The 27428-nt window shown below is 25.0% G+C and overlaps 1 protein-coding gene across 7 annotated transcripts; it reads left to right on the forward strand.

The window, feature by feature from the left end:
• Positions 1–27428, forward strand: LOC112683027 (aquaporin AQPcic-like). Of its 7 annotated transcripts, none has more exons than XM_025553871.1 (7): positions 1–734; positions 11561–11711; positions 25985–26181; positions 26273–26416; positions 26475–26693; positions 26893–26973; positions 27332–27428. In XM_025553871.1, the coding sequence occupies exons 1-7, from the start codon at positions 660–662 to the stop codon at positions 27425–27427; spliced, it is 963 nt and encodes a 320-aa protein (XP_025409656.1). In that variant the 5' UTR covers positions 1–659; the 3' UTR covers position 27428. The 7 variants fall into 7 exon arrangements, with proteins under 7 accessions (XP_025409656.1, XP_025409671.1, XP_025409664.1 ...); XM_025553886.1 differs by lacking the exon at positions 1–734 and adding an exon at positions 1082–1393; XM_025553879.1 differs by lacking the exon at positions 1–734 and adding an exon at positions 3352–3522.

Consider the following 27428-nt stretch of genomic DNA (forward strand, 5'->3'; position numbering starts at 1 on the left):
CGGTCCGGATACCGCGTTTTCTCAGCCACCACCACCGCGGTTGTCGCGCGGCGCCGTTCGCCACCGTCATCCCGAAAAGATTCTCCACGCGCTCCCTTCTCCCCCCGGGACTCGCCTCACCCATCGTATCGACCGCCGCCAAGCGTGCACATCCGGAAAATACGAGACGATGCGGCGGCGACCAACGGTGTACGTTATTTATACGAATAAAAAGCGAACGCGTGCAGCACGGGAAATCAGAACGCGGTCCGACTCGTCGCCGACAACAACGCTCCGCCCGCCAACGTGTGTTTTCATTCGCCGCGCGACCCACACGACCATTCCGATCCCGTCGATCGGTAAAAAACACCAACGGTACAATAATAATCGTTATAATAATAATTGTACGCTGCCCGGGCAAACGCGTTCGATCGCTCCGTCGTCCAACTCGTTGAACTTTTGTCGTTACTATTAGGCGTTATTGTTATCATCGCTGCTGTTACTACACGGTTCGCGTTCACTGACGAAATCGCACGTACCTACTCCGCTGCACGTATCCATTGTTTACCTGTTTGACGAGCCTAACGCGATTCCCGCGCGAGTTCCACACGCTACGTGTGTAAACAGCCTCAACACTCGGCGGTGTAATCCATCGCGCGTTCCCTCTGTCGCCGTTGCAGATGGTACACAGGGTGGTGACGGCCGAAGAAGAAGAACACTGCCCTTGGATCGACCAAGACGACGTTCAGAGCCAGGTGAGCGCATACACAAGTGTTCGGCGCGCAACTTGCACACGAGTGTACGTCGTCGCACGCGTGTTGCTCGCTTGCACGTTACGAGCGAAGAACGTATAAATAAATCGTGTCGGCGGGGGCCCTCGTTATCAAGTTCTTACCGTGCCGGTGCCATGGTTCGGTCGGCTAAATGTCGGTGACCCCGTATTGTGTAGGCAAATAGACAACGCGCATTGGCGGTAAACCTGTCGTAACCAGCCACGGGCACGCATGCATTCCTGAAAACCGGTAGGTGCAAGTGGCGGCGGTGTGTGCTCGTATCGGTTGCGGTGCATTAATAGGTGCATTAATATTATGATAGGCATAAGGAATCGGAGACAACCTCTACGCACTTCCCCTCGGACTCGAACGTCCGTCGAATTGACAAACACGCGCCCAAGTGCAGTATTGTTGTCTTCGTCGCCTGGTAGTTTCTTGTTCCGTGTAACGTTTGCGGACGTGTCGACGGATTCACCGGTCCACCAAAACACCGAGGAATCGTTTAGAGCTTACATTAGTTTTGTGTTAATATACATATACCAGTGGGCAGTGAACGCATATGAGCTCGTCTGCTGCAGCTGTATTCTGAATCCGATTATTAAGCTGTTGGACGCTTCGAACCTTTTCTCGCCCTTGGAACGGTAATTATTCTTCTATTGTTGTACTAAAAAAAATGTGCAAGCGATATCTGGTTTGAACAGTGTGTCGACAGTCGATTTCAATTCAAATCGAGTAAAATATTTGAATACTTAAAATGGTTTATGTTAAATTATTCAGGAGTCTAGACTATATCCCTTTAATGATTTAATTCTAGTTATTCCCATGTTCCCACTAAAACGCGTGTTGTCCATTGATTACATAGGTAACATAATGTTCCTAACGCGTTACTTACAAACATTTTATTCAACTACCACCGCGTCACGTATATGCTATGTCTTTCACTGTTAGGGAATATACATTTATTATATTTTAATAGACCTTCAATAAAATTAATTTGGTATTTATAACGTTTAATTTATAGCGTATAACTAATCAAGCATCACTAATTAGCAACGACATTAGCGATCACACTAAGCACACGGTGTCACAGTAATATAGTTAGATATCGGGTTAAAACTGGTAACGTGTTAACAAAGCTAAGTTACAAATAAAAGCGGCCAATGAGATTGCCCTGTTCGGTATGCATCACACAGTTTACGCTGAACACATATATAGCAGAACAGTATCTTGAGATGAATATTTAAAACCTACCAACATATGTGTACTAATGTATAACTCTCATTGCATAATTAAGTATAAATTTAACTTTATTCTGAATATTACTAGTCGAGATTTTCTTACGACTTTTTGAAATATTATGACACTTAAATCAATCAGTCTAGCATAAGTGCAAATAGTGTTTGAAATTTGGGGGGGGGGGGGTTGAAGTTCAGGTATATTCTAGATGTTTTTGCGTCATAATAATACAAGTTATGAAGTCATTAGATTTTTAGGAGCTATAGAAATTCCAAGGCCTCCTCAACCTTCTTCCTAGTTGTGTCTATGCAGTCCAATAGAGTCGAAGGTCTAAAAATTTTGTTGAGCGAACATATTTAAAAAAACTACAATATCGAAATATCGACCCTAAAGGGTTCCCGGGGAAAGGGGGGCATAATAGTTTTAACCCAAAAAATATTGTTCGGTTTTAATTTTCTAATGAAGCTTTCATACGGTTTGGCAGCCAAACTTAATATGCTGGGTCTATATCCTAAATTTTCATAAGATGTCGGGTCCTGGTTGGACCTTTGATTAACTTCAGTATAAGTTTCGGCACCACTGAATCAGTTACTTCAGATTTTTAAAAATGATATAAAAAATCGCATTAGCCTTGAAAAATGACGTCCGTCTTATTCATCATATGGTTTCTTAAAACTATAGAAACAAAGAGTAACTCAATATTATTAACGAACATTGATAAGTCATGCTACTTTTGAAAATTAGACAAGAAAATGTTATACCATTACCTTCCTCATGTGTCACCTGTACTATATTCAATAATATGTATATATTTTTAAATTATCAATTTTATAATCGCATTATAAGTAACAGGGGTCTCCAAACTTTTACACTTGAGGGCCATATAAAATAACAAAAGCTTTTAACGGGCCAAAAAACATGAACACATGTTATTTTTAATTGTATAAAAATGTATATATTCATAAATATTTTAAAAAAAACTGTATATTACACATATTTTTAGATTATTCACCGTTTGTTTGGAAGGGGGGGGGGGTTAAAACTTGTTCACGGGTTGAATGCAGTCTGCGGGTCGTAGTAGTTAGAAGACCTCTAATATATATATATATATATATAATATCTTGTATTTTATTAAGAGTAAATTTATTTATAAAAATTTTGTATAATTTATTAGAAAATTTGTTAGGACATTTAATATCTCTGTCTACAGTATGTCATATCCAAATTATATTAACTAAACATTTTTATTCATACAGTTGATAAGAGTTATGGCTCTTTTGACCCTAATTATAATCTACGCGCTATAATTAATCAATTGTACAGTTACATATTTTTTACGGTAGTTACCGTCATGACATTCAGCGTAGATCTCATCTTAATGATATGTGAAAGAAAGAACACAATCGGTAATAACGCATCTCATCCGTACGCTATCATCTGGCTTCTCGTGGCTATTGATTTTTGAAATTTTTTATTAGACTCCTATTGATGCAGAGTGATGCTGCAATCAGCAACGGTTAACGTGAACGCAACGGTAAAGTTTATTACTCTATTATTATTACATTCAAATGTTTATTAATTTTTGGTAATTTTTTTTTAATGATAACATCGTAACTTGTGTTCTCGTAATGTAAAAAATTTAGAAATCTATTGTACTCGTATTTCTAAAAGAAATTATCATCAATCAGTGATATTAGTTAGTGGTTGTTTTTTTTTTTTTACAAAATTTTATCTTTTCAAAATCTGTATTATTTTTTCAATGATTGTATCGTGTGATGTATTAAAAAAACTAGAATTTTGCAGAAAGCTAAGTATAAAATAATGTTTATAATTTAATTTAATTTTATATTTGTTAACTTTAGTTATATATGTATATAATATATAAATAAATATCTGAAATGAGAAGAAATTAGAAATTCTCAGAAAAAAAATTTTATGTCGATTTCAGACATTAACAAATATTAATACTGAACAATGAATAGTATTTTGATATTGTTTTTACATTAATATCATATTAAAGAATAAATGAGTAAAAATATATATAACGCTTTAATAAAAATGCATTTGGTAGACATTAAGGATTAACTTTGTATATAACGAATTATAATTATGTAATCACTCTAAACTAACGAACTATATTTACTAATATATTATTATTTTTACTTAAGACCCGTTATGTATGAAAAATAAATTTAATTTTTAATATTTTATTTACTATTTTGTATAACATTAAATAATTACAATTTACAACATAATAACCATTATATTGTACCCGTATTATTTTTTAGCTATTGAAAAAAATTTAAATTCTTTAAAAATTGATTGTTTAAAAAAAATCTATTTTTAATTTGTACTAATGCATAGTTATAGTGGTATAACTAAGTTTTCATTATCATATAAGTAATTGCCGCTCCAGTATAATATAAAGCCCATTATTTTCCTCTATAATAGTTCATAGAGTACATTTTTATTGGATTTATAATTCATAGGGGGTCTCCTTTATGGTTCATTATTCTTTATCCTGTTAGTTTAAATATTTTCATAAACCTAAATAATGGTAAAAAATAATTCTTTGTATTATAATTATTTAAAATCATATTTATTTTTATTCCTAAACATTGTTGTGTATACGTATTTATATTATGTGAAATTATTTGTATGCTTTTGATATTAATTATAAATTAGTGATCTAGTGTTTAGTCGTAAACTATTATTACATAGGTTTCTGAAATTATAATTTTGGAAAATGTTTTCAATCATTAAAAGAATTTTTTTAAACATTATTGCATTTAATTAAATCTGAATTACTTAAACTATAAATTATATATTTAACATATTTATTATATATTTAGTTAATTATAAGTTAAATCTTAGAAAAATATTATTTGATGAATATTACTGCATGTTCAAATGTTCAATTAATACTATATACCAAGGATGGCAAACCTTTTGAACACTGCGTGCCCAAAATTACTTTTGTTTTTTTTTTTATAAAGCGTTCCATAAAAAAAATTTTAAAAATATATTTTGTTATATTATAATTTGTTGTATAATTAATGTATTAGTATAAAAAGTTGAATTTAGGTACATAATAATAATAATAATAATAATAATATTGCTTTGTTAATTATTTATATTAAATTATTATAATAGGTAGATATTATATAAGTCCTAAAATATTATATATTATACAATATATATATATATATATATATATATATATAAATAAAAATTTTCGCGTGCACACAAAATCTTTTTGCGTGCCATGGATTTGCCATCCCGGTTATATACACTATTTATATTAAATAATACTTTGATTCCTTCTGTGCAAATGTGACTAACAAGTTAATCGTAATATTAAAGACAACTCTCAGGTTTGACAATTAATATCTTTGACGATACAGTCCTACTATGCATAAGTTATAGTGCAAAAAAAAGTAGAAACATATTAATTATAAAAAACTATGTTTTAAAATAATGAAAGTAATATAATAACTTATTATCTTCGTAAAATATGTGATTTCTCATAATTTTTTTTCTCGATGAATCCAAAATTAATTTCTGCAAGTATCAAAATGTCTAGTAAAAACAATTGTAATTGTTGTTTTTTTGGATAGCTAATTTTAGCAGACAATTTAAAAACATACGAAATATTTATCTAACAACAATAAAAAGTTTTTATTGAAAACGCATCATTGTTAATCATTAACTTCCTTGATTCATTTGGAGTCTTCATGTTAATTGTATTTTTTTGATTATTATTTATAATTAATGATATAAAATGATTAAATGTATAAGTGGTTATAAATTATTTAAATAATAATACTATGTGTGTCTATATACTATATTTAAATCATTATTTATTATTAGATACTAGATACAAAGGTTTATTCACAACATTTGATAATTTTGATTAATGTTACTTTTGACCTATAGAAGTGAGGTAAGTACCTTAATTTATGTAGTATGATTACGAGTACATTAGTTGAATAGTTGTTCCGTGTCTTCATTGGTTGTTAATTGTCAGTTTTAAATTAAGAAGAAAAAAATCATCTTCAGTTAAGTAAAGTTCTCAATTAAGTTAGAGCAAAGCAATATAAGGTTGGTAATAAATATGTATTTTAAATTATAAATTTAAAATTTTCAAAGAATCATTAAGATTAAGTTTATTACTATACTTAACGTATACCTCATTTTTATTTAATTTTAAATTTTATTTAAATTTAACTAATACATATATTTTGGTTGAGTAAGTTACAAAAAAAAAAAATTATCTTTTTGTCATATAGTTTTAAAAATTTCAAAACTATAAAATATATACTTTTTTATTTTAGGTATTTTACCTTTTGATCATGATTAATATTATTGGTTGTATATAATATTTCTTGAATAAAAAAAAATCGTATAATTTTAAGTTTTAAAATTTTAAACCTAAAGTATTGATTTTACTTCTTCACTTTATGGTTTTTTTTTGTGAATAAACTTTAAATATAAATAGTAAATAAGTTCTATGTAGCTACTTACTTCATTTTTAATTTCTACAATAATTAAAAAATCGAATTAGTAAAAATTTAAAAAATGTTTCTTAATAATTTATAATGTAGATAATTCCATTTATTTATGAGTTATTATTTATAACCATTAATGTATTTTAACTAGTGTAAATACAATTTCAAAATTAGTTATTAATTATTGTATAACTTATACTTCGTAATAGATCTACCCCGAATACAAAACATTTACAATAAATTATAAGTTTATAAAATACTTAGTAACTAATACATTTTTTTAAAAAATTAGATTACACCAATAAATGTCTAACTTTATTTAATTAGAGTAAATACTTTGATACTTATGTATTATATTTATCCTTTAAACATTGTATATTGAACGTATAGCTTATTATTTAATTAGTATAGGGCCACTAACATATATACACCTGTCGGTAAATTTAAGTATTGTCATTATTAACGAAATTATTTGTTAGGTTAGTATGCCAGAAGTTTTATGACATTTTGTTTTCGAATGAATTGAATATGTTGAAAACATTTTAAATTTTATTATTTTCAAACATTTAAAAATTATGATAGCATATATATTTTATGAAAGTTTTATTTTAATACAATTTATTAAGCATTTTACTTCAATATTTTTATGTTTTATAGATAATAAAGTTTGTAGTAAAGTAATAAAATATACTCGTTATGTATCAATTTATGATATTGAAATTAAGAGAATATCACTATTTAGTTACAATAGTCAAAAATCATACAAATTATTATTTAAAATATATCATATGTTAATTATTCTTTGTTAGGTTGTTAAAATTATTTTAAACTATTCGTATGGATTTTTAAATAACATATTATAGGTATGTATAATCCAAGTCTTGTTCTTTCGAATATAAAAGTAATCTGATATTAAAATACAATTATTATCAGTTAAAAAAATTTGGTTTGTGGTATTTTATTACAGCAACATATATTATTGGAATTGTGTCATTTAATTATAATTAAATATTTCTATGTTAGATTCAGCAGGTCTTAGAAACCATGACCTTTGTTTGACCTTTAATACATTGAATATAGTAAGCAGTGGTATAATTACATAGTATATATACGTTTATGTATATGTGGTATTTTTTTCATAAAATACATTATTTATATGTATTATACAAAAACTAAAATTATTAATATTAATTAATTTACTTGAAAAAGTAAATATACTATAAAAATAATAGGTAAAAGTAGGATTGTTGAGTAAATTTGATTAATTTCCTTCTATTAAGTTAAATTATAAATACGCCACTGATGGTTATAAGTAACAAAAATTCGACTATTGTTTTCATCGACTATAAATGTATTACTTACAAATTTTTTTTTGCTGTTTATTTTAAATTTTCCGACATAAACCTAAGCATGTCAACAAAAATTTGTTTTCCAAATATCAAATAATTCTAATTAAGAAGGTGTAATACAACACCATATGCTTACACAAATTACAAAATATAGTTATTATTATTATTATGATATGCTTATTATTTACAATAATAACAAGTGATACTGTGAAGTACAGGTTATATTATAGGTTATATATTAGGTTATAGGTATTATTGCTTATTGCACTTATTTTTTCGAAATGTGTGTATCGTACGTCTACACATAATTACTTTTTCAATAAATATTTTTTTTGGTTGTTTTTTAAATGTTCTAAAAAGACGAATGAGGTGCCTATGAAAAACCATCTATTATTCTACTAAATAAAAATACTTTAAAATGTATAGTGTATACTTCATGTCTTTATGATTAATATTTTAAGAATAAAAACAACGTAACTTAATAATATAGTTTATTTGAAATTCGTTGAAATACCCGAAATAGTAAAATTGAAATTTTTGTCGAAAATATGTATTCCGTAAATGTTGTTTTTCTTGTAACTATTTATTATTTTAAAAAAATTTTATTTTTCAAAAAATGATTCTTTGATTGTACTCAATAGACAACATTTGATTTAGAAAGAAAAAACAGTTAATGATTGGAACAATTATTCTGGTCTAAATTGTGTTGATTAAAAAAAAAAACATTATTGTAAAAACAATACATTTCTCACTCCGCTTAAAACTTATAAAGGACCTTATATATGTCCATATCTAATGCAATAATACTACAGAAAAAATGGATTGATTTCATTTTTAAAAATAGGGCGATGCTAATTAAATATTCTTATTAATACAGACAATTTCTGATCAGTAAACTTTTATCATTTATATAAGGTATAGTAATATTGAATATATTCACACACTCATTATTTTTCTAATTATCATTTGTTCATTTGTATAATTCTTACTTGAATTATGTTTTTTTCAAGTTCTAAGCATATTTTAACCTATTATAGTTGCTTAAAAATTCCATATCAATGTAACCTATAACTTATTTATATAATATTTAAACAATTTAATGAACAATATAATGTATTCATATCAGAGATAATACGAAAGAGTTGCATAGCTATGTAAAAATATTTTGTAAAAAATAATAGTTATATCAATATTATCTAAGTATTAAGTATTAATAGACCTAAGTATTAAGTAATCTTACTCTTTATTTTAATACAAATAATTATATAAGCAAATAATAAAAAAAAATTAAAAAAATACCTATATCTATATAAAAAAATAAAAGGGTTGATGGATTAAAAATATTAAACCTTCTAAATTCTATAAAAAATAGTGATTACTTATATCTTTATTTCTACGAGACAGAATTTTTTTCTAGAAAATATAATTTAAAAAAATAAATATTATTAAATGAGTAAATAATACAATGCATTTGTAATTCATGAACTTCGAAAAAAAATACAATTAACATTACAATATGATAAAATTCTAGAGAAAACCATTATTTTATTAATTTCCTGCTTTAAATTTAATTGCATCACATGACACTTTTAGTGCAAACTAATAAAAATACTTAATCACAGAAAATAAGAGAAATAGGACTTTGATTATAATATATGATAGTGTAGTATCGTAATATATATATAAATATAAATACGAATTAATATATATTTTTGAGTTAATGGAAAAATTCTATGTTTTAGAAAAGTGCCTCAAGTTTTAAAGTTATTCAGAGTCTGTAAGCCATGAAGTATTTAGTTCTTAATTGATTCTATGAATTGTTTCATATTTTAAAAATTTAACTGTCTAAATAAGTGAACATTTTTAAGAAATTTTAAAGAAAAATGTTCGTAAGACAATTTCGTAGCATTTGAACTGTATCTTATTTTTGTACATTTTCCAAATATTTTAAATTATTAATATCTATTGTATTTATATATTTCACATTTTATGCATACTATTTTAACAATTTTATATTTTAATTTTTATTGATAATTTTACAGAGAATGTTTCATGTTAATTGTTTTTATCTTTAGTGATAACAATATGTTTGACGAACCATAAACGAATTGAGTTTTTTTTAGTAATTCATCACGTACATGATTATACGATACATTCGTTTTTAAAAACTTTTTTGCAATTCTTGTTTGATAATAGTTACATTTTTTTTTTTTTTTTTTTAAAGAATCTATTAATGTTTTAAGTTTGAAAGAACAATTATATATTCTATAGTCCACATAAGTTATATTTATTCAATATGTATTGTACTCATTTATTTTCCTTGGAATACATTTGTAACTAATATGAACTGTTTATTGCATATGCTTATGTGTATTATTGTAAATACACTTTGACTGCTCTTATATTTTCCAGCTCTTGTGCATAAATATGTTTCATATTTTTCAGTTAACTTTATTTATGATTTTTTTGGATTATATTATATGTGTCACATAATATAGATAAGAAAAAACTAACCGTTTCATTTTAGATCTGTTATAAATATACATACATATATAATTGCTTAGAATAAATCAACTAGCTATAATTATTATTAAGTACATAGAAGAACTACTGAAAGTTTATTCACGTTAGGAACTTATATCTAGAGATGGGAGCACAGTAAATTTACTGGTAAATTTTACCAGTAAAGTAACTTAGGTAAATTTTACCGATATTTTTTTTACCGTTATAAAAATTGAATGATCATTTATTTAAAATGTTTTCATGTGCATATTAACACTAGTACCATTCTATGAGGTTATCCGTCCTCGATACGTCAATATATTACGAGAATATGGTATAATCCGTTCAAATTATCACCATTATTATGATATAAATGTGGTACAGAAGTTCTAGTTGAATCTGATAACTTATCAGAAGAACATAATATTTTGAGCGATGATGAATTTTATGAAGCATACTTTAAATTGGTTTATACATTTAACTATTAAATTTTCATTTTATTTAATTTAAGTATCTCAGTATCTGTAAAATAGCTAAGTATAAATATATTTATAATATGTTAATTTTTGTTATTTTTCCTTAGTTCAAATAATTTAAAATGTGCATAATTTATTCATTATACTACTCATACTTATACATATTTAAATATAATGAGGTTAAGTGGGGACAAGTATCCAGTGGTAGTATTAGTTGGCCGAGTTATAAACATGTTATTGTGGTCGTAATAAATTAGTAAAAAAAATATACACTGATAAAAAAATTTACCGAAAATTTTTTATGGTAAGAATCCCATCACTACTTATATCTAGTCTAAGTCTCAGTACATTGATATCTTGGTTACTGATTATGATATTGCATAATTTATTCAATAGATTTTATAAATTCAAATACTCTCAAATGTATAAACTATAATGTTTAATAATATAATAGGATCATAATTTGTACATTATATATTATGTAAGTAAATATTATATATTGTATGTATTTTATACTATTATATATATTTAATTATGTCAAATATTTAAAAAAATAATAACATAATATTAAAATGTTATTTTGAATTAAGTTACATCTCCTAAGTAAACTAATAGATTTTAAACATATTCCCTATTATTTAACAAATACAATTATTTTTGTATCGATATCGATATGTTTATTTGTTATTTATTTTTGTATATATAATTATTGAATGAAATATTAAATTTTTTTTTAGGAAAAAGTTTGGTTAAAAAGAATCATGTCAACTTCACCTGATCAATTCCTTGTCACGCCAACCGATGATCAGACACCAAACAGTGCCATTTTTGAAGTACCAAGTTCAGAATTGAAAAACAATTATAAATTTAGTCCAAAAAAGTCAACAGGTAAGATAGTTCGAAGAAAACCTATAAATTACAATTATTATAATTTTGAGCAATAAAAAATATTATTTAGTTTTACTTTGAAAATTATTAAATATATATGTATTTAAAAGTAATTATATTAATGAGTTCACAATAAAAAATTTAAATCTATTGGCTATTTTGTTTTACGTGGTTATTTAATTTCTATTAATTGTTAATTATACTTAAAATAAATCACTAGTTAAAGTTTATTTAATATTCGAATAATTTATCATTAACTTCCAAATTATATTAATAATGCAACACTGATGAATAATATAATAATGTGTAATGAGATGATCCAACAAATGAGACAAGTATCCGTCAAACATTCACACTGTGCTTATAAGCTACATAGACTTTTCAATAAAAATATTTCGAAGACATTTTATTAGGAAGATACATTTTAACAACAAAAAAGTCATACATGGTATTTTAAAAATATAGCTTTTATTATTTATATTTTTTATTCAAATAATCATTTTAACTATCGTAATGATTATTGAGATAGTAATTGTATATATAATTTCTCTATTTAAAAATTGATGTTCAATAAACAATTTTATTTACATATATTTTATTTATTTATTTTTTTGAATTTTTATTATAAAAATGTCATCATTAGATGCTACTTTCATTTTAAGTATTTATTTAATTTATATAAGAGGTACTTTAAATTCAAAATTAATTTTTATTAGTTGTTTCATAAATAGTACATTCTATATTTAATTATTGTATATCATATAATGTTGTAACATATTTGAATTCATTTCGTCGAACATTCGAAAACATTCAACAAATATGTTCTTAATTATATTAATTTCAAAATCCTTTGAAATAAGTTATCAAAATGTGCATTTTAAATTAAAACAAACAAGTTTTATATTGTTAAACTTCATTCGTGAGTATAATCGAAAATCAGAATTGTAGAAAAGAAATACATTAATCACCATAAATTGTTATACTATATATTTATGAGAATTTCGTTATCATTTTGATTGTTTAACTAATCAGGTTAGGTAAGTAGTGGATTATTTAAAACCTCTTTTTATAATTGATTGACAAATTATTATTATATATTTTAATTCTGAAGTTAAGTTTTTAAGGTCGTACATAAATTATAAATAAGTCAGATTTTTATATTAGTTTTTTTTTATTGATAAATTAGAATCGTCAGTTTCATATTCTTTTGCTATAATGGCTCTTAAGTGTTCATTTTTCTTTTTCTCTGTTGAAAACTTATTTTGAAGTGTTTGAAAGCCTTCTTCTTTTATTTCCATCTTTTTTATTAGGCAAATTAAATCATTTTTTCTCTTTCATTAATAATGATAGATGGTTCTTAGTGTCAATTAATTTTTTATTTCTTAATGTCAATTGTCCAAATAGAGTTTCGATTTGTTTAGATAATTCCGTTTCTTTTTCTTTTAAGTTTTTATTCTCCATTTCTAATATCTCAAATTGTATATTCATCTTTTGTTTATAATCTTCAATAATTACTTCAGCGTTTGTCTCTAAATTCCCAAAACAATTATTTCTTATTTCGTTATCTTGTTTTTTCTTCTGAGCATTTTTCATTCTTAAGAATTTCGTCAACTTCATTCACAATATTTATTAATTTAAGTTGTAAATTGTTGTAGAAATGTTTTAATTTCGATTCCAATTGATCATCTACGTGTTCTTTATTAAATAAATGTTGCATTAAAAATCTTCTAACATCACATAAATCATTGAATTCATTCGGTTTAATAATATTTTTCAGCCAATAATGATACTTAATATTAGTTTCTGAAATTTCTAAAAATATTTTTCGTACCTCTTCATAAGCTTCTTGTATTGCTGAATCAAACTTTAAATGACCAGACGTAAATTTAATATCTTGTTCCAAACACATATCGAGATTCGGAACAAATATTTGATGATTTACTTCTGATAAAATTTTTAATTTTGGAAATTTTATTCCGAATATTTTTTCGATATTTTCTTTTACCTAAATTGGACCAAGCAAACTTTTGTAAAATTTATTTAGTAAAAATAAAATATATTTACTATAATTTCAGGTTCATCATATTTCAACTGGTTTTTATCTGACAATAAATCCATTTGAAGATTTTTAAGTGTTTCATAACTTAGTTTTAGGCTATTAGATGCAGCAACAAATTTCTTTTGCATACTTTTATAAATATTCAATTTAGCAGTAAATGCTCTTTGGTCCATTTTATCCTTATGATTAACTCTGATTTCATTGCAATTCATCGACATAACTTTTTTCAAAGTATTATTATCATTTTGTTGATGTATATGCGAATTAGGTAAGTGAGTCAGTTGATTACAGCTACTGGTTAACTTTAGGATAGATTTTTCGGTTTCAACAGTAGAATTTTGATCCATATTTTAAAATTTTAAATATTATTTTAAGGAATTTGTTTATTACTTTAAATATAATGAAAATAAAATGTTAGTGAATAATAAATTCGTTAAAATAAACAATTTTAAAATTAATATAAATAAACGTATATTTAGCCAAATTATAATTAGACATATAACATATCCATTAAAAACAAATAATTTCCGTTTTAATAGTTTTTATATTTTTGTTTTCAGTTTTAATTTATAAAAAAAATATATGCAATAAATAAATTTATATTTTATATATACTAATTATATTGGTAGTTAAAAAATAATTTTGGTGAATTCTACTTTATTATTTTAGTTTTGATACTTTTGATATAATGTTTTAAGGGGTGTAGAAAAAAATATATATAATATCAAGTAAATCTCGGGTAGTTCTAAATGTGTCAATATTTTTAAAATATCATAATTTATCGACATACGAATGCTGTTTTTTTATTTTCAGACTTTGGTACACCTATTTCGTATTTCAATAAATATTTTGGGGAATTTTGGTTGAAAGTTCAATATACATACCTATCTATGTATTTTCTTTTATTATATTCGTTCAAGTATAGATATATTTATTAAGATTAATACTAATTAATGTATATGCATAATTAAGTTTAAAGCTAAATGTATTTGTTAAGCAGTTTTAATATATTATAAATAGCAACTAAAAAAAAATTGTTTAATACATATGTAAAGAATCTAATTTTTTTGGTACAAATAATGGAGAATGATGGATTCAGTAGCATATATAGAAAATATTTTCGGGAGGGACTATTATGGACAGAGTTAAATTTCCACTGCTATTTAAGAATTACTAACAAGACACAGTAGGTACTTATCTACATTTCATTTACAGAATGTCCCAATACGATTTGACATTGGACGAAAATTCTAAATTAGCATAAAGAACCATAAAATACATTACATACCTATGTTTATAATAATTTTTAAGTTTTTTGTAAGCATTTCGGGGGGGGGGGGGGGCTGCAGTCCACTAGACATTCCCTCTTATATACGCCACAGGATGGATTAAAAGTGGTCGTAGTTAAACAAAATTTTTATCTTCTCCAGGTTAAGATTCGGATCCATTGAATATTAATATATGTATATTGAATATTATTTTTAAAGTAAAAAGACAGAAACCGCAAACCATTAAATAATGCGCATATAAAAAAGCATTGTTTCACAGTATATCCAACTGTAGATATAATACGTTTATATTAATATTAGGCACCTAATCCGGAGCAGATAACCACCAAGTGCTCGGATTCGTCAGTGGGTTTTCAACGAACGCGCACGGAATTCGTGTAGCACGAGTCGTGTTCCGATTATTTTACGCGATAGCCGCCGCAACAACTCACTCGTGGCGTCTATGATTGTACGTCAAGTACTCGGCAGGTAGTGAACGCGGTGGCTAATGGTCCCCGTGGTACTACGACAATCGTAATATTTTCATCAACCCTAGGTCGCGCGAACTACGTGATAACGATTGCTGGTCCGCGCTTGCGCAGTTCAATGCCGATTCGCGTGCTGATAAAAAAAGGCCGACGGCAGTAGACGGGTAGTAGGTTGGTAGGTAAGTAGGTAGAACAATAAAACGGGGGGGTACGTTGCGCGAACGTAAACACGACCGCGATACCTGTAGTTTATCGAAAGCGGTCATTGGCGATACGCGGTAGTGGTAACACATGTGTGTAACGACGGTGACGGCGGCGGTGGTGGTGTAAATGCATAACGTCTGTTATACCGGTGTAATAAAAAAAAAAAAAAATACTCAAAGCGTACAACGAACGATAGTAACCAACAGTAGTCGCAGTGGTTGCGACGGCTTTCGGAGTTATTGATTATCAAAACTTTTCTTTCGATTTCTCTCGTATCCGTTTCGCGTCGCCGGTGCACACTCGTGCTCCGTGATTTTTCGTTTTTAAAATTGCTTCGCATTGTACCGCGTATTTAGTGTTAGTTGTTGCGACGATCGTATGAACCATGCCGAATTACATATACAACAGAGGTAAATATTTGTTTTGATTTGTTTTGGAATTATAACAATACTCTTTACATATCAGTTAGTATAATCGCGTTGAAACATTAGCATATTGGTCGGCCGTATTGTTATATATTACAAGCAACTTATTGGGGCAGTTGCATTCGTCCAATGTGTACTAGCTACAAGCTGGTACTATAACCGTTTATCATCGATCGTCTTCTGAAATTGTTGGCGCGTTAATGCAATGCATTTATTTAACTATTTAACTAGGAGACAGAATTGTCACCCAGTGATTATATTTTGTCGGTTAGTCGATAGTATTTTGAAAGACCGAGTGAAATTATGTGAAGCCAACATGAACGTGACTATGTTCAGAAAAAAATTGTCGCTCAATGAAAATTCCTTTAAAAAATGCACTGCGTTAATGTGTTGTATAATAGGGTCCTTCACCGTTTTGTTTGTTATGAATATTTGTTTATTATTTTATAATTGGTTATACAGTAACGATAAAAAGTAGTTTTGTGCCGACGAAATATCAAAAAAAAAAAAAAAAATAATAATAATAATAAAATATGATATCGTTATCGTGTTGCGAGGGAAGGCGTTTTCGTTTCTTCCAGTGTTAAAATCGACCGCTTCGCCTCAGCGCATCTCCTGCAGTCCAGTTTACTGATTTTGAGGTCTATATTATAACAGTCATAAAGTATTTAAATTTAGAAATTTTCTTCTTATTGGGATATGACCTTCCGGTGACTGGACGATACATATGTTATCTTGTTATTATTACCGTGATTATGGATCTTAAATTAATGATGTACGACTTCATAAAAATTGTATATTTTTATTCACCCTTAATTTTTTGTAGGTATTAATAATCTTAATAGTTGTCTTATAGTTACTAGAATAATTGATTTTACATTTATTATATTGAACCAAACTCTTTTTTTTAATTTATAATTATTTACCTAATTTACTGTTTTATATTCATGAAGAAACGGTGGTAACAGGCAATTTTTACCTGAGGATAAAAATGTTCCGATGTAAAATCTATTTTTCCGTAGTGGGTATAAAATATATATCGCCTTAAATGAAAATTGTAAGACGTAACAAATTAGGAGTTCTTTAAAAGTAAATAAAAATATGAAAAGCAATAAAAGTATTATTATAGTTTAGATGTAAGGTATGTTATTAATTCATCAACAACTAAATAACCCTGCTTAATTAAGTCATTTATTTTTTTTTAAATCAATATTATTTTATATTTAACTAATAAATTAATATTACAGAAAATTATCCAAGTATGAAATTTAATTTATTGATTTTTGTTTTATAAGTATCATAATATGACTTAACTTGAAAGGAAGGATAAAAGTAATCTGAAATGTAGTTTTTTTAATTTATGTAAAATTTTAACAGGTAAAAATAGCTTGAACCCGGTATTCAATAAATTATCCAATGTTTATATGATACGAAATATATTTATTTTAATTTGATATGACGGTTTACAATTTTTAGTTCTATATCAAAAACGGAAATAATTAAAATTGTTTATCATCGTTTAAAAATCCTATGTAACTATAGCTTGACTGTTACAATAATCAAACCTAACCATAATATAGTGGTATCTTTATTTCAAGCTCAAAATCCTAGACAAAGATTAAAATTAATAATCTAACTTCGAAGATAACATTTTTAGTACATGTTTTGATACTATTAATATCTATATTAACCATACTAAAAATGTTTGAAGTATTGGATTTACGGTTTATTTATTTATTGTATATTTATTAAGTTCTATATAAGTAGTTTTATTATATTCTTAACTATCAAATTTGACTCTATGTTTTCGAACATTTATCTTACTTCAAGTAAGGGAAGAGCTGGAGAAAGAGTTTATAAAATTATCGAAATTAGTATGTTGTGCCTATTATTTATTAGGATTCGTCTGATAACATTTAAAACTGATGTACTTAATTAGAGCCATAAATAAGGTTAAATATTGATTTATTCGTCCATCATAATCGTTTTTTATTTTTTATTTGCCTTATGTAAAAATCGTTATTTTATTAATTTTTTATGTACATAACGATTCATTTTTGATTTGAAACCGGTCGTACTTTACAAATATAATATTCCAGATTAAAAATGTATTTATTTATATATTAATCACTAGATGTAGCTTAATAATAATTTATATTTCAATTCTAAAATCACATAGAATAAAAAGATAATACATTTTTAGTTTGATGAAGCTCAATAGCATTTTTGAGCTAGAATATAATGTACAAAGCTTATTATAATTTAGAGAAGAAATGTTGGTATAATCATGTAATACTATGCAAGCATATAATATATGGCATATACCTTATAAATATGATAACAATCTGTGTCACATTTTTTCTTAAGTATATAAGTTAAGTATCTAAAGATGTAAAAACATTTACATACAAAATTAAGTCAGTTTTACGTAACCTCTTTAAATGGTTATTTATGAATCGATACAAGAATAAAAAAACTATTTGTTTAAATAAAAATTAATAGTCTTCATACTTTTTATATTTTATCTTTGAACTTATCGATCATCTGTTATATCAATGAAGTCATCTCAAATTAGTTTGGATTATGGTAAACATAATATTTATATTTTTAAAATTATCATGGAATTAAAAAAAAAATGGTCCTACTGGAATTCAATGTTATCGATTTTTTGTTTACATTTAAATATCTAGATTGTTATACTTTTGTCTTATAAAATTACAAATATATATAACAAATTATAAGGAAAGCTTAAATTTGAAATAATGTTATAGGAAATAAATATTTTCAAAATATTTACTAAAATTATCCTGGTTGAAATACGCTGTGCTGGTTTCTTCGTATTTTTTTATACTATCTGATAATATAAGAATATTAATATATATATATATATATATATATATATGTTACTTTAGAATAACAATGAACACATACACGTTTATGAATACACAATTTCGTAATAGTAAAAAAAATATTTTCACAGGCGTACAGTATAATAGTTTGGTGAAATCTGATACAATGGTGTTCAATAAAATCTCTTATTTAAATACATTGGGGAATGTTCTAGAACAAATATTTCTATGTATTATTGAAAAACATACTCGCCATAGCGAGTTGCGTTGAAAGCAACTTGTAAATCAGTTGTGTATAAATAATTGCCTATCATTAACGCCTAATGTATAACAGTGTTATAGACATATTTTCTGTATTTAAGTTTTTAGTATAAAATATTTTTAAAAAACAATCTTCTTTAGTTGTGAAATTCTCACAACTCTTTTCATAATGATAGGTTCACTAAAAAATTATCCATTAAATAGGTTGATAAACTATTATATATAAATATTATTCACGGTATATTTATTATTATTTAAACTTAGGTGTTTATTAACGTTATACTCTTGTTATAGTGTAAACCAAAGCTGTGTATTATTTATATTTTCTTTATGTATTATATGATAAGATCATTAGTAAAAGATATACTTTACATAATAGTCTATATTTCATAATTTTTAACTAGGGAAGTTTTTAAAATGCAAGACATGATTCTGTAACCATTTGTTTGTTTTATGTGCATTTAATGCCGAATTAAATAAGTATAAATACTGTAAATTTACAGTCGATATTAAAAAACATATGTTACTTCGATTAAATAATTAATGTCAAATTATATTATACCTGAATTAAATATATAATAATAATCACCTCGCTATATTTGATTTAGAACTGTGTTTGGTATTTAATGCATTGTTTAATTACTTTGACATTTTATATGTTATAATGATGTAGGTTATCGTAGATATTTGATTTTGATAATTTTTTACTTAATTTAGTCTAACACTGACTAATTACTTGTTTTGTTATGATAAGCCATGGCCATGGGATAACGAGAATAGTGGGAGAAGTTCCGTTGTCATGGTTCGCCGCCCTCCGTTGATTTAGCTCTGAAACGGGAAAAGTGTCTTAATGTTCTTACCCACTTACTTGTAAAATACTGAAATGAACTCCGTGATTCGAGATCAGTGTTATTTGTCAACTGATGCTGTGTTAAACCTTCCGTATACCGCGTATACCGTTGTTACTATTTCAGTTAATTTAAAATTCGAATAAATATGGCAGGATGTTTTCGACACCCAGGGAAAGCATCACGTAATTTATTGAAAGAACTTGGATCTTCTATTTCTTTTGGGGATTTTTCAGAATATGGTAAATACAAAATATTTGTAACGTATATAATAAATGTATTATATAAAATTCTACAGCAAAAATGGTGGAGTGTAATTAAAAATATAGTTTTGTAATAATTTATATTTATTTTAAATATATTAATTAATACTTATTGAATCAGTATACAAAAATCAAAAATTGATCCATAAAAAAAATTATATAAATATATGTATTGGAATATTTTTACCAACAATTTATTTTTTATAAATTAATAAAATTTTATACTTATTAGTGAAAATAATTTATGTAGCTTAACTAAATATAAAATCGAAGAATTTGATCTATGTATGTAATTAAACTATAATTTTAAATAATATTTATGACTTAGTAGGCTGTTTAGGTATACCTTATGCAATACATATTCCTAATCGGAATGATTAATGTTATATGTTTATTTTAATTTTAAATAAAATAGTTAATTTGGTTAAAAATAATTTTATTGTTAAACTGTTGTATAAAGAGTAACTAAATATATCTTAAAAAAATAAAATAATTAAAAATTTAATGTTCTTGATCGTTTTAGTGTTATATTTTTAAAGTACTTAACATTTTAATTAATATGATTCATCATTATATTAATGTTTGAAATATTAAAATAATTTAGTTTATTTTTACAGTGTCTTTTACAGTAATTTTTTTATTTTAATTTATATTATATTATTTTATTTTTTTTAAACTTTTTAGTCTTACAAATATTGCTTAAACTATAATTATGATTGGCTCTTAAAAATAAATTTCAATTTATTTAAATATGTAACAAATAAAATTTAAATTCAGAGTAGTCAGGTTGAAGTGCTTTAGACTCAATATTTGGAGGCTTTAATCGTAACCTTGGGATCGATCTATTGCAGAATTATGTTCATTATATTTTCTTTCTTTTTGAAGGACGTATAATCTTTAATTCAATTTCGAAATATATTTTAAATATTGAATGTACAATCAAAACTCAGATAAACTCAAACTTTATATTCTTAGGTACAGTCATTAGTAATTATATATACTCGTATATATACAATAATTTTTATTTCAAATGTCGACGTCTCGCACTGTATACATTCCTATGGATAATTTTTGTTTTTGAATATTTTACATATTTGAGTAAATTGAGTATTAATTACATATTTATATATAATGGACAAAATAATGGATATTTTATAAATAATAAATATTTTAATTTTGCCTATTTAATATAAGGAGTTACAGTTATAGTTTTCTAAACTATCGAAAGTATTGTCAAAAATTCCAGGGTATTTTTAAAATTAAACAATCTATGGAACATTAAGCAGAGAATTAAGTGACAAAAATATAGGAATTGTAGAATTGTTACCTGTAGACTTAAATTGTTTTAAATATGTGCTAATAGTGTTTTTTGACGTAGAAATATGTTTTTCTATGTATAATTCTATTCTGCGTGACAACCGTTCCACTTCGTTCCGTTGACTTTCATTTTAAAAATCTAAAATCATATTTTATAATTTCGTGTTGGTATCTGTTCAAAGATAAATATTGTTGAATTTATATGTTAGATTATTAATTATTTATTCTGTAATTTGTAAATCATAGTAAATTTTAATATTTTATACAATGTAATATATTAAAAAAAAAAAAAAAATTAAATACATAATAAAGAATTTTATTGCATATTTTTTGTGTATTATTTAATTTTCGTGTGCATAAATATATGCAATTTAACAATATTTTTTACAAAAAATCCTGGCTTTATTCATTAAAATATATATATTATATATTATATAATATAATTATATTATAATACATTATATATTATAATATATTATAATATATTATAATTATAATATAATAATTATTATATTATATATTATATCTATATATTCATAATTGTAAGGACTTTTTTAAGTTTATCCTCATTCTGAATTATTATTAATCCATCAATTAAATTATATTGTAAAAGTATCACATCTAAATATTAATTTGATTTTTATATTTGTAGTAAAAGTTCCTGAAAATTAGATGTGATAAATGTTCTTTGCTTATGAATAATATTCAAAAATGTAGTTGAAGCGTAGGTTAACGTTATGGGTTACGAATCATGAATATATGTGTTTTATATTAATTCTATACTTTTTATAAATTAAAATAATTTAATATTCATAGATATTACAAGTTTATTACCAGTTTAAAAAAAAAAAAAAAACTTTTCTATTGTTCAAATAAACAGTATGTCAATATTTGTTATTATTTATGCGCAAAATATAATTTTTGTCTTTCACTAATATTTGAATCGTGGGGGAGGGGAACTATAACACTTGTATTTAATAATTATACATTTTTCTGAATTATTTAAACTGTATATGTTATTAAACATAATACACAAGGGAGTTATACTTTAATACCATAATCAGCTATAGTAGTTGTATCTCGTAACTAATTATTAACTATATCTTCGAAAAAAATTATTGAGTAACGAAGTATTTAAAATGGAAGATCTATTTGAAATAATAAATTACAATGATTACAATGATAGATTAATATATCGACGTAATACAGGTAAATATATAATTATTTTATATTTATTTTGATACCATACTTCAGCACTAATTTTATTTATTACATTTTTACAATAATAATTGTGAGTATTTACATTTAAACATAATAATGTTTTTTTCTTAAAAATATTAATGTTTGATTTGTGTAAACATAAAAAATTATAGTTAATTTTATTATTATATTGTAGTATTAACTATTAGTAGATATAACTGATTATTCGGGAGTATTTTTATTATACTTAGTATCCGTAATTTAGCGTTACGGTTTCTCTATTTAATAGTAGAAAATACTTTGACCTACATAAAATATGATTCTTATAAATATCTTTATACAATAAAACTTGTTTTATCAGACTCTTGATAATACAGAAACCCATCTTTAGAGCAATTTTATTTTGTTCTATCATAATAATATCGTGAAAATAAAACTTTTTTTAAAAAAAAAAGAATATTTTCGGTGTAATGTAAGATTTTGAATTAGATTTAAAATTTTAATAGAATTTCACTACTTGAATTTTTATTATTTTAGCTTTAATTTTCTTGTTTATTTTGTGTACATTTTATGTAATAAAAATTCAGTAGGACAAAAATCATAATATGAAATTACAAGTTGTCTGGGATTAATATATCTACAATCATCATGTTACATGTATACATATATATTAATTGATATTTTAGTTATGTCTTTAAGTTTATTTTTTTTCTATAATCACTTATTATTTTCCTTCATATAATTAATAATTTCAAATATTTATAAAGACGGTACTTATATCAAATTATTAAAATTGAAAAACGTATTTCAAACAGTTACAAAATTATCATATTTTTTAATCCTGAGTGTATAAAAATACATTTATTCTTGAAACCATACTTTAAACCACTGGTTTTCAACCTGGAGGTCGCGAATCATATGTTTGGAGGTCGCCAAAAATAATGGATGAATTGGTTTTTCCATATTCTTTAAAAAAAAACAAAGTAAATTATTTATTTTGTGAAATTTTTAAGTGTTAATTAATCAAAATTATTTATCATGTAAACATTTTATGGGTAATTAAATCAAATTTTCATGAATAAAACAACATTTTTTTTTTTTTTTTAAGGGGTCGCATTACATAAAAATAAAAAATGGGGGGTCACGATCCAAAAAAAGGTTGAAAACCACTGCTTTAAACTATTCTCATCATTCATGTATTCATATATTTTTTTATACTGTCGACATTTTATTAATATTACTTTTATTTTTTTTTGCTTTGTTTATGTTAATGATAATTACAACTCTTTACTAAATAATTTTAAGTAAATATAAATGTAACTGTATTAGAAAATTTTGATGCTAAGGTAATTCATTTACAATGTGTGACCGGTTAATAAATTAATACTTTTTATTTCTCAGTCAATTAAGTTAGAGATAAATTCCACCAACATTTTTCAGAATCTACGTGTATTGCTTTTAATTGATTATTTTATGTTGGAAATCAATTATAACCTTTTTTTTCGACATCCATAAAGATTAACAAAACAATTCATTAAATTTGTATTCTTGAGAAAAATAATATTGATTACCATAATTATCATAATGAATTCAATATGCAAATGATATTGTGATGTTGACTTTCCTATATTTTAACATGAATATTAAAAGTTACTCGATTATAACATTTAATTTGTCCTGTTGTTACGTACAGATTAACTAGAAATAATAAACGATTAAAATTATTTCAGAATTATTTTATATACCTTGTTATTATATGTTGCTTTTAAATTAATTTAATATTGAAGTACGAGTTCGTAGTAGTGTTTAAATTAAATAATTTTAAATAAAAAGCTTTCACAATGAATCAATATAATAATAGTTATAATTCACTAATACTTACCATAAAATGCATTTATATATATATATTTTTTTGTTATTAGGTACTTGAGTGTTTACAAGCACATAAAAAAATATACGGTTCAAATTTATAAATGTATGTGTTTGTATCTACTTATAATATTTATTATAGTTAATGCATTATTAATTTTAATACATTAAAAATAAGCCTCAAAATACGAATTAAAATTTAAACCATTTATTAGCTTGAGTTATTTTATTTATGCGTACAATAACTTGAAATATCGGCTAATTTATGTATATTTAGTGTTCATTTTAAGTCTGTTTAATTTTGAAATATATAACACTAAAATCTATGTTCTAATTATTCTAATTGCGCCTATACTTGTATAGTACATTTAATTGCAATAACGAATAAATTAAGAATTTTTAAGTATGCTCTCCATGAATATTGCATTATTTATTTTGACCTAATGGTACAAAATTAAAAAGTATTGACTTAATTTCCCAAATAATTTATAGTATTAAGCTGATGTGTGAAATACATATTTTGGCTATACAGATTTAATTAAATTTTTTTTTTTTTATTTATTATTTACTTACATTTATAAAATACAGTTTTATTTATGTTTCTTATGCTTGTATCACTATAGAAAAAAAATGTATTCTTCGTTAATATTAATAATTTATTTTAATATCATCGAGTGTGATGTTACTTTTAGATGAAAATAAAAATGTCATATGAACTGCAAAAAGGTCTGAACTTTAATATTTTCATATGTTCCAAATCGTGGGTATTGGGAACAACTGTAAATCTACAGCCGTAATCATGGGTTCCATGATATAATTTTCGATATCATTAAAGTTACACCTGATAAAGTTATTTGATAACGTCTATCACAATTCTAAATAATTTTAAAAGTATTTTACTGTGTTAAATTTGAATTATTAAATTGAAATGTATATTGAATATATATGATTTGAATTTTTAAATAAATTTGATATCCTTAACAAAACGAATTGTTTTAACAATACTTGAATAATTATGCTATTAATTAAACAACGATTATTTTTTTTTGTTACTTTGCTTTGGTTTTATTTATATAATTTTTGGTCAAATGGTTGAATCATCATATTAAGTTGTATATTAAAATGGATGATATAATTGATGATAATTTACCTTTAATAACTCAAAGTACACAGTTTTTTGTTAAATTATCGACTAAATTACTTTATTTCATTTTTCTTTCAGGTACAAGTGAATCGAGTCAATTATTTGAACGACCACCATGGCAAAAATTACTGTCAATATTTCTAGCTGAACTTATTGGAACTGCAATATTAATGCTATTCGGTTGTATGGGATTAGTTCCAAAATCTCCTGAAAGTGTACTTGGTCCGTATAGTGGAGCTATTTCATTTTCTGGCATTGTGTGTGTTACTATTGTTGTAAGTTTTATATATTTAATTTATAAAAATATTTATTTTATTTAATTTTTTTTATTTGATTTGAACAATTAAAATAAAAATTAATTTATAGATCATTGGTCATATCAGCAACTGTCACATAAATCCTTGTGTTACATTGTGCGCCTTATTATTGGGAAAACTACCTATTATAACAGCTTTTGTATATATAGTAGCTGAGTTCTCAGGAGCTCTTGTTGGATATGGAATTTTAGTGGTGAGTATATTAAATATAATATATAATATTGAATATAATTTATGTTTATCATCTATAGGTTGTTTCACCTTATAATATTTTGAATACTGCGGAACCTGGAATTTGTGTGACAAGTCCAGTTGCTGGATTGACTCCTTGGCAAGCACTTTCAATTGAAAGTATGACAACTGGAGTATTAATTCTTCTTGTTTGTGCAGTTTGGGACCCACGTAGTGGTAATGGAGATTGTGGTTCTTTAAAATTTTTAGTTATCATCTTCATGACTTCAGTTATAGTTGTAAGTTTTATATTTATTTTTAAGTATAATATTTTGTGTCTTTTAAATATATTATAGTGAATTATAATACGTAAAAGTTTGTAAAATAGATTACTTATTTCAAATGCAAATTTGGTACCAAATTTAAATTTTTTTTAAAATTTTTTTTTATCTTTTTTTTTCTACTTTCAACTATACATTTTTTTTATTATTATTTTAGGGTCCATTAACTGGAAATAGTTTAAACCCAGCAAGGTCATTAGCACCAGCAATTTATAACAATTCATGGGATATGCATTGGGTAAGTTATTTTAAGATTTATTGATGATTTATTGTCAACATTTTGCATTTACTTTCATTTTTAAATTTAAACACTTATTATCAAATTTAAGGAACTCAATGTTTCTAAATATTGGTCTCTATTTGTTGTGTACCTAATATTATTAAATAAGAAAGTTCCATATTTTTAAATTTTTTAGTTATTTTTTTGTTAGATGATGTTGTGTAAATTATTTATAATTTTGTTTATACATGTTTAAAGTGAAGTTTAAGTCCACATAATTTGATTTTGCATTGTAAAATATTGCTATATCTTTCATTAGATAATATCATTATATTAAGAATGTATAATAAAAATAATAAATATATTGTATTTTTAGATCTACTGGGTTGGTCCCTTTTCTGGAACAGTAGTATCAACACTATTCTATAAGTATGTGTTCATGGCATTAGATATTGGTGAACGAGAAAAATAAT

The sequence above is a fragment of the Sipha flava genome, unplaced genomic scaffold (assembly GCF_003268045.1).
Source record: "Sipha flava isolate LNK unplaced genomic scaffold, YSA_version1 104_pilon_pilon, whole genome shotgun sequence".
NCBI lineage: Eukaryota > Metazoa > Arthropoda > Insecta > Hemiptera > Aphididae > Sipha > Sipha flava.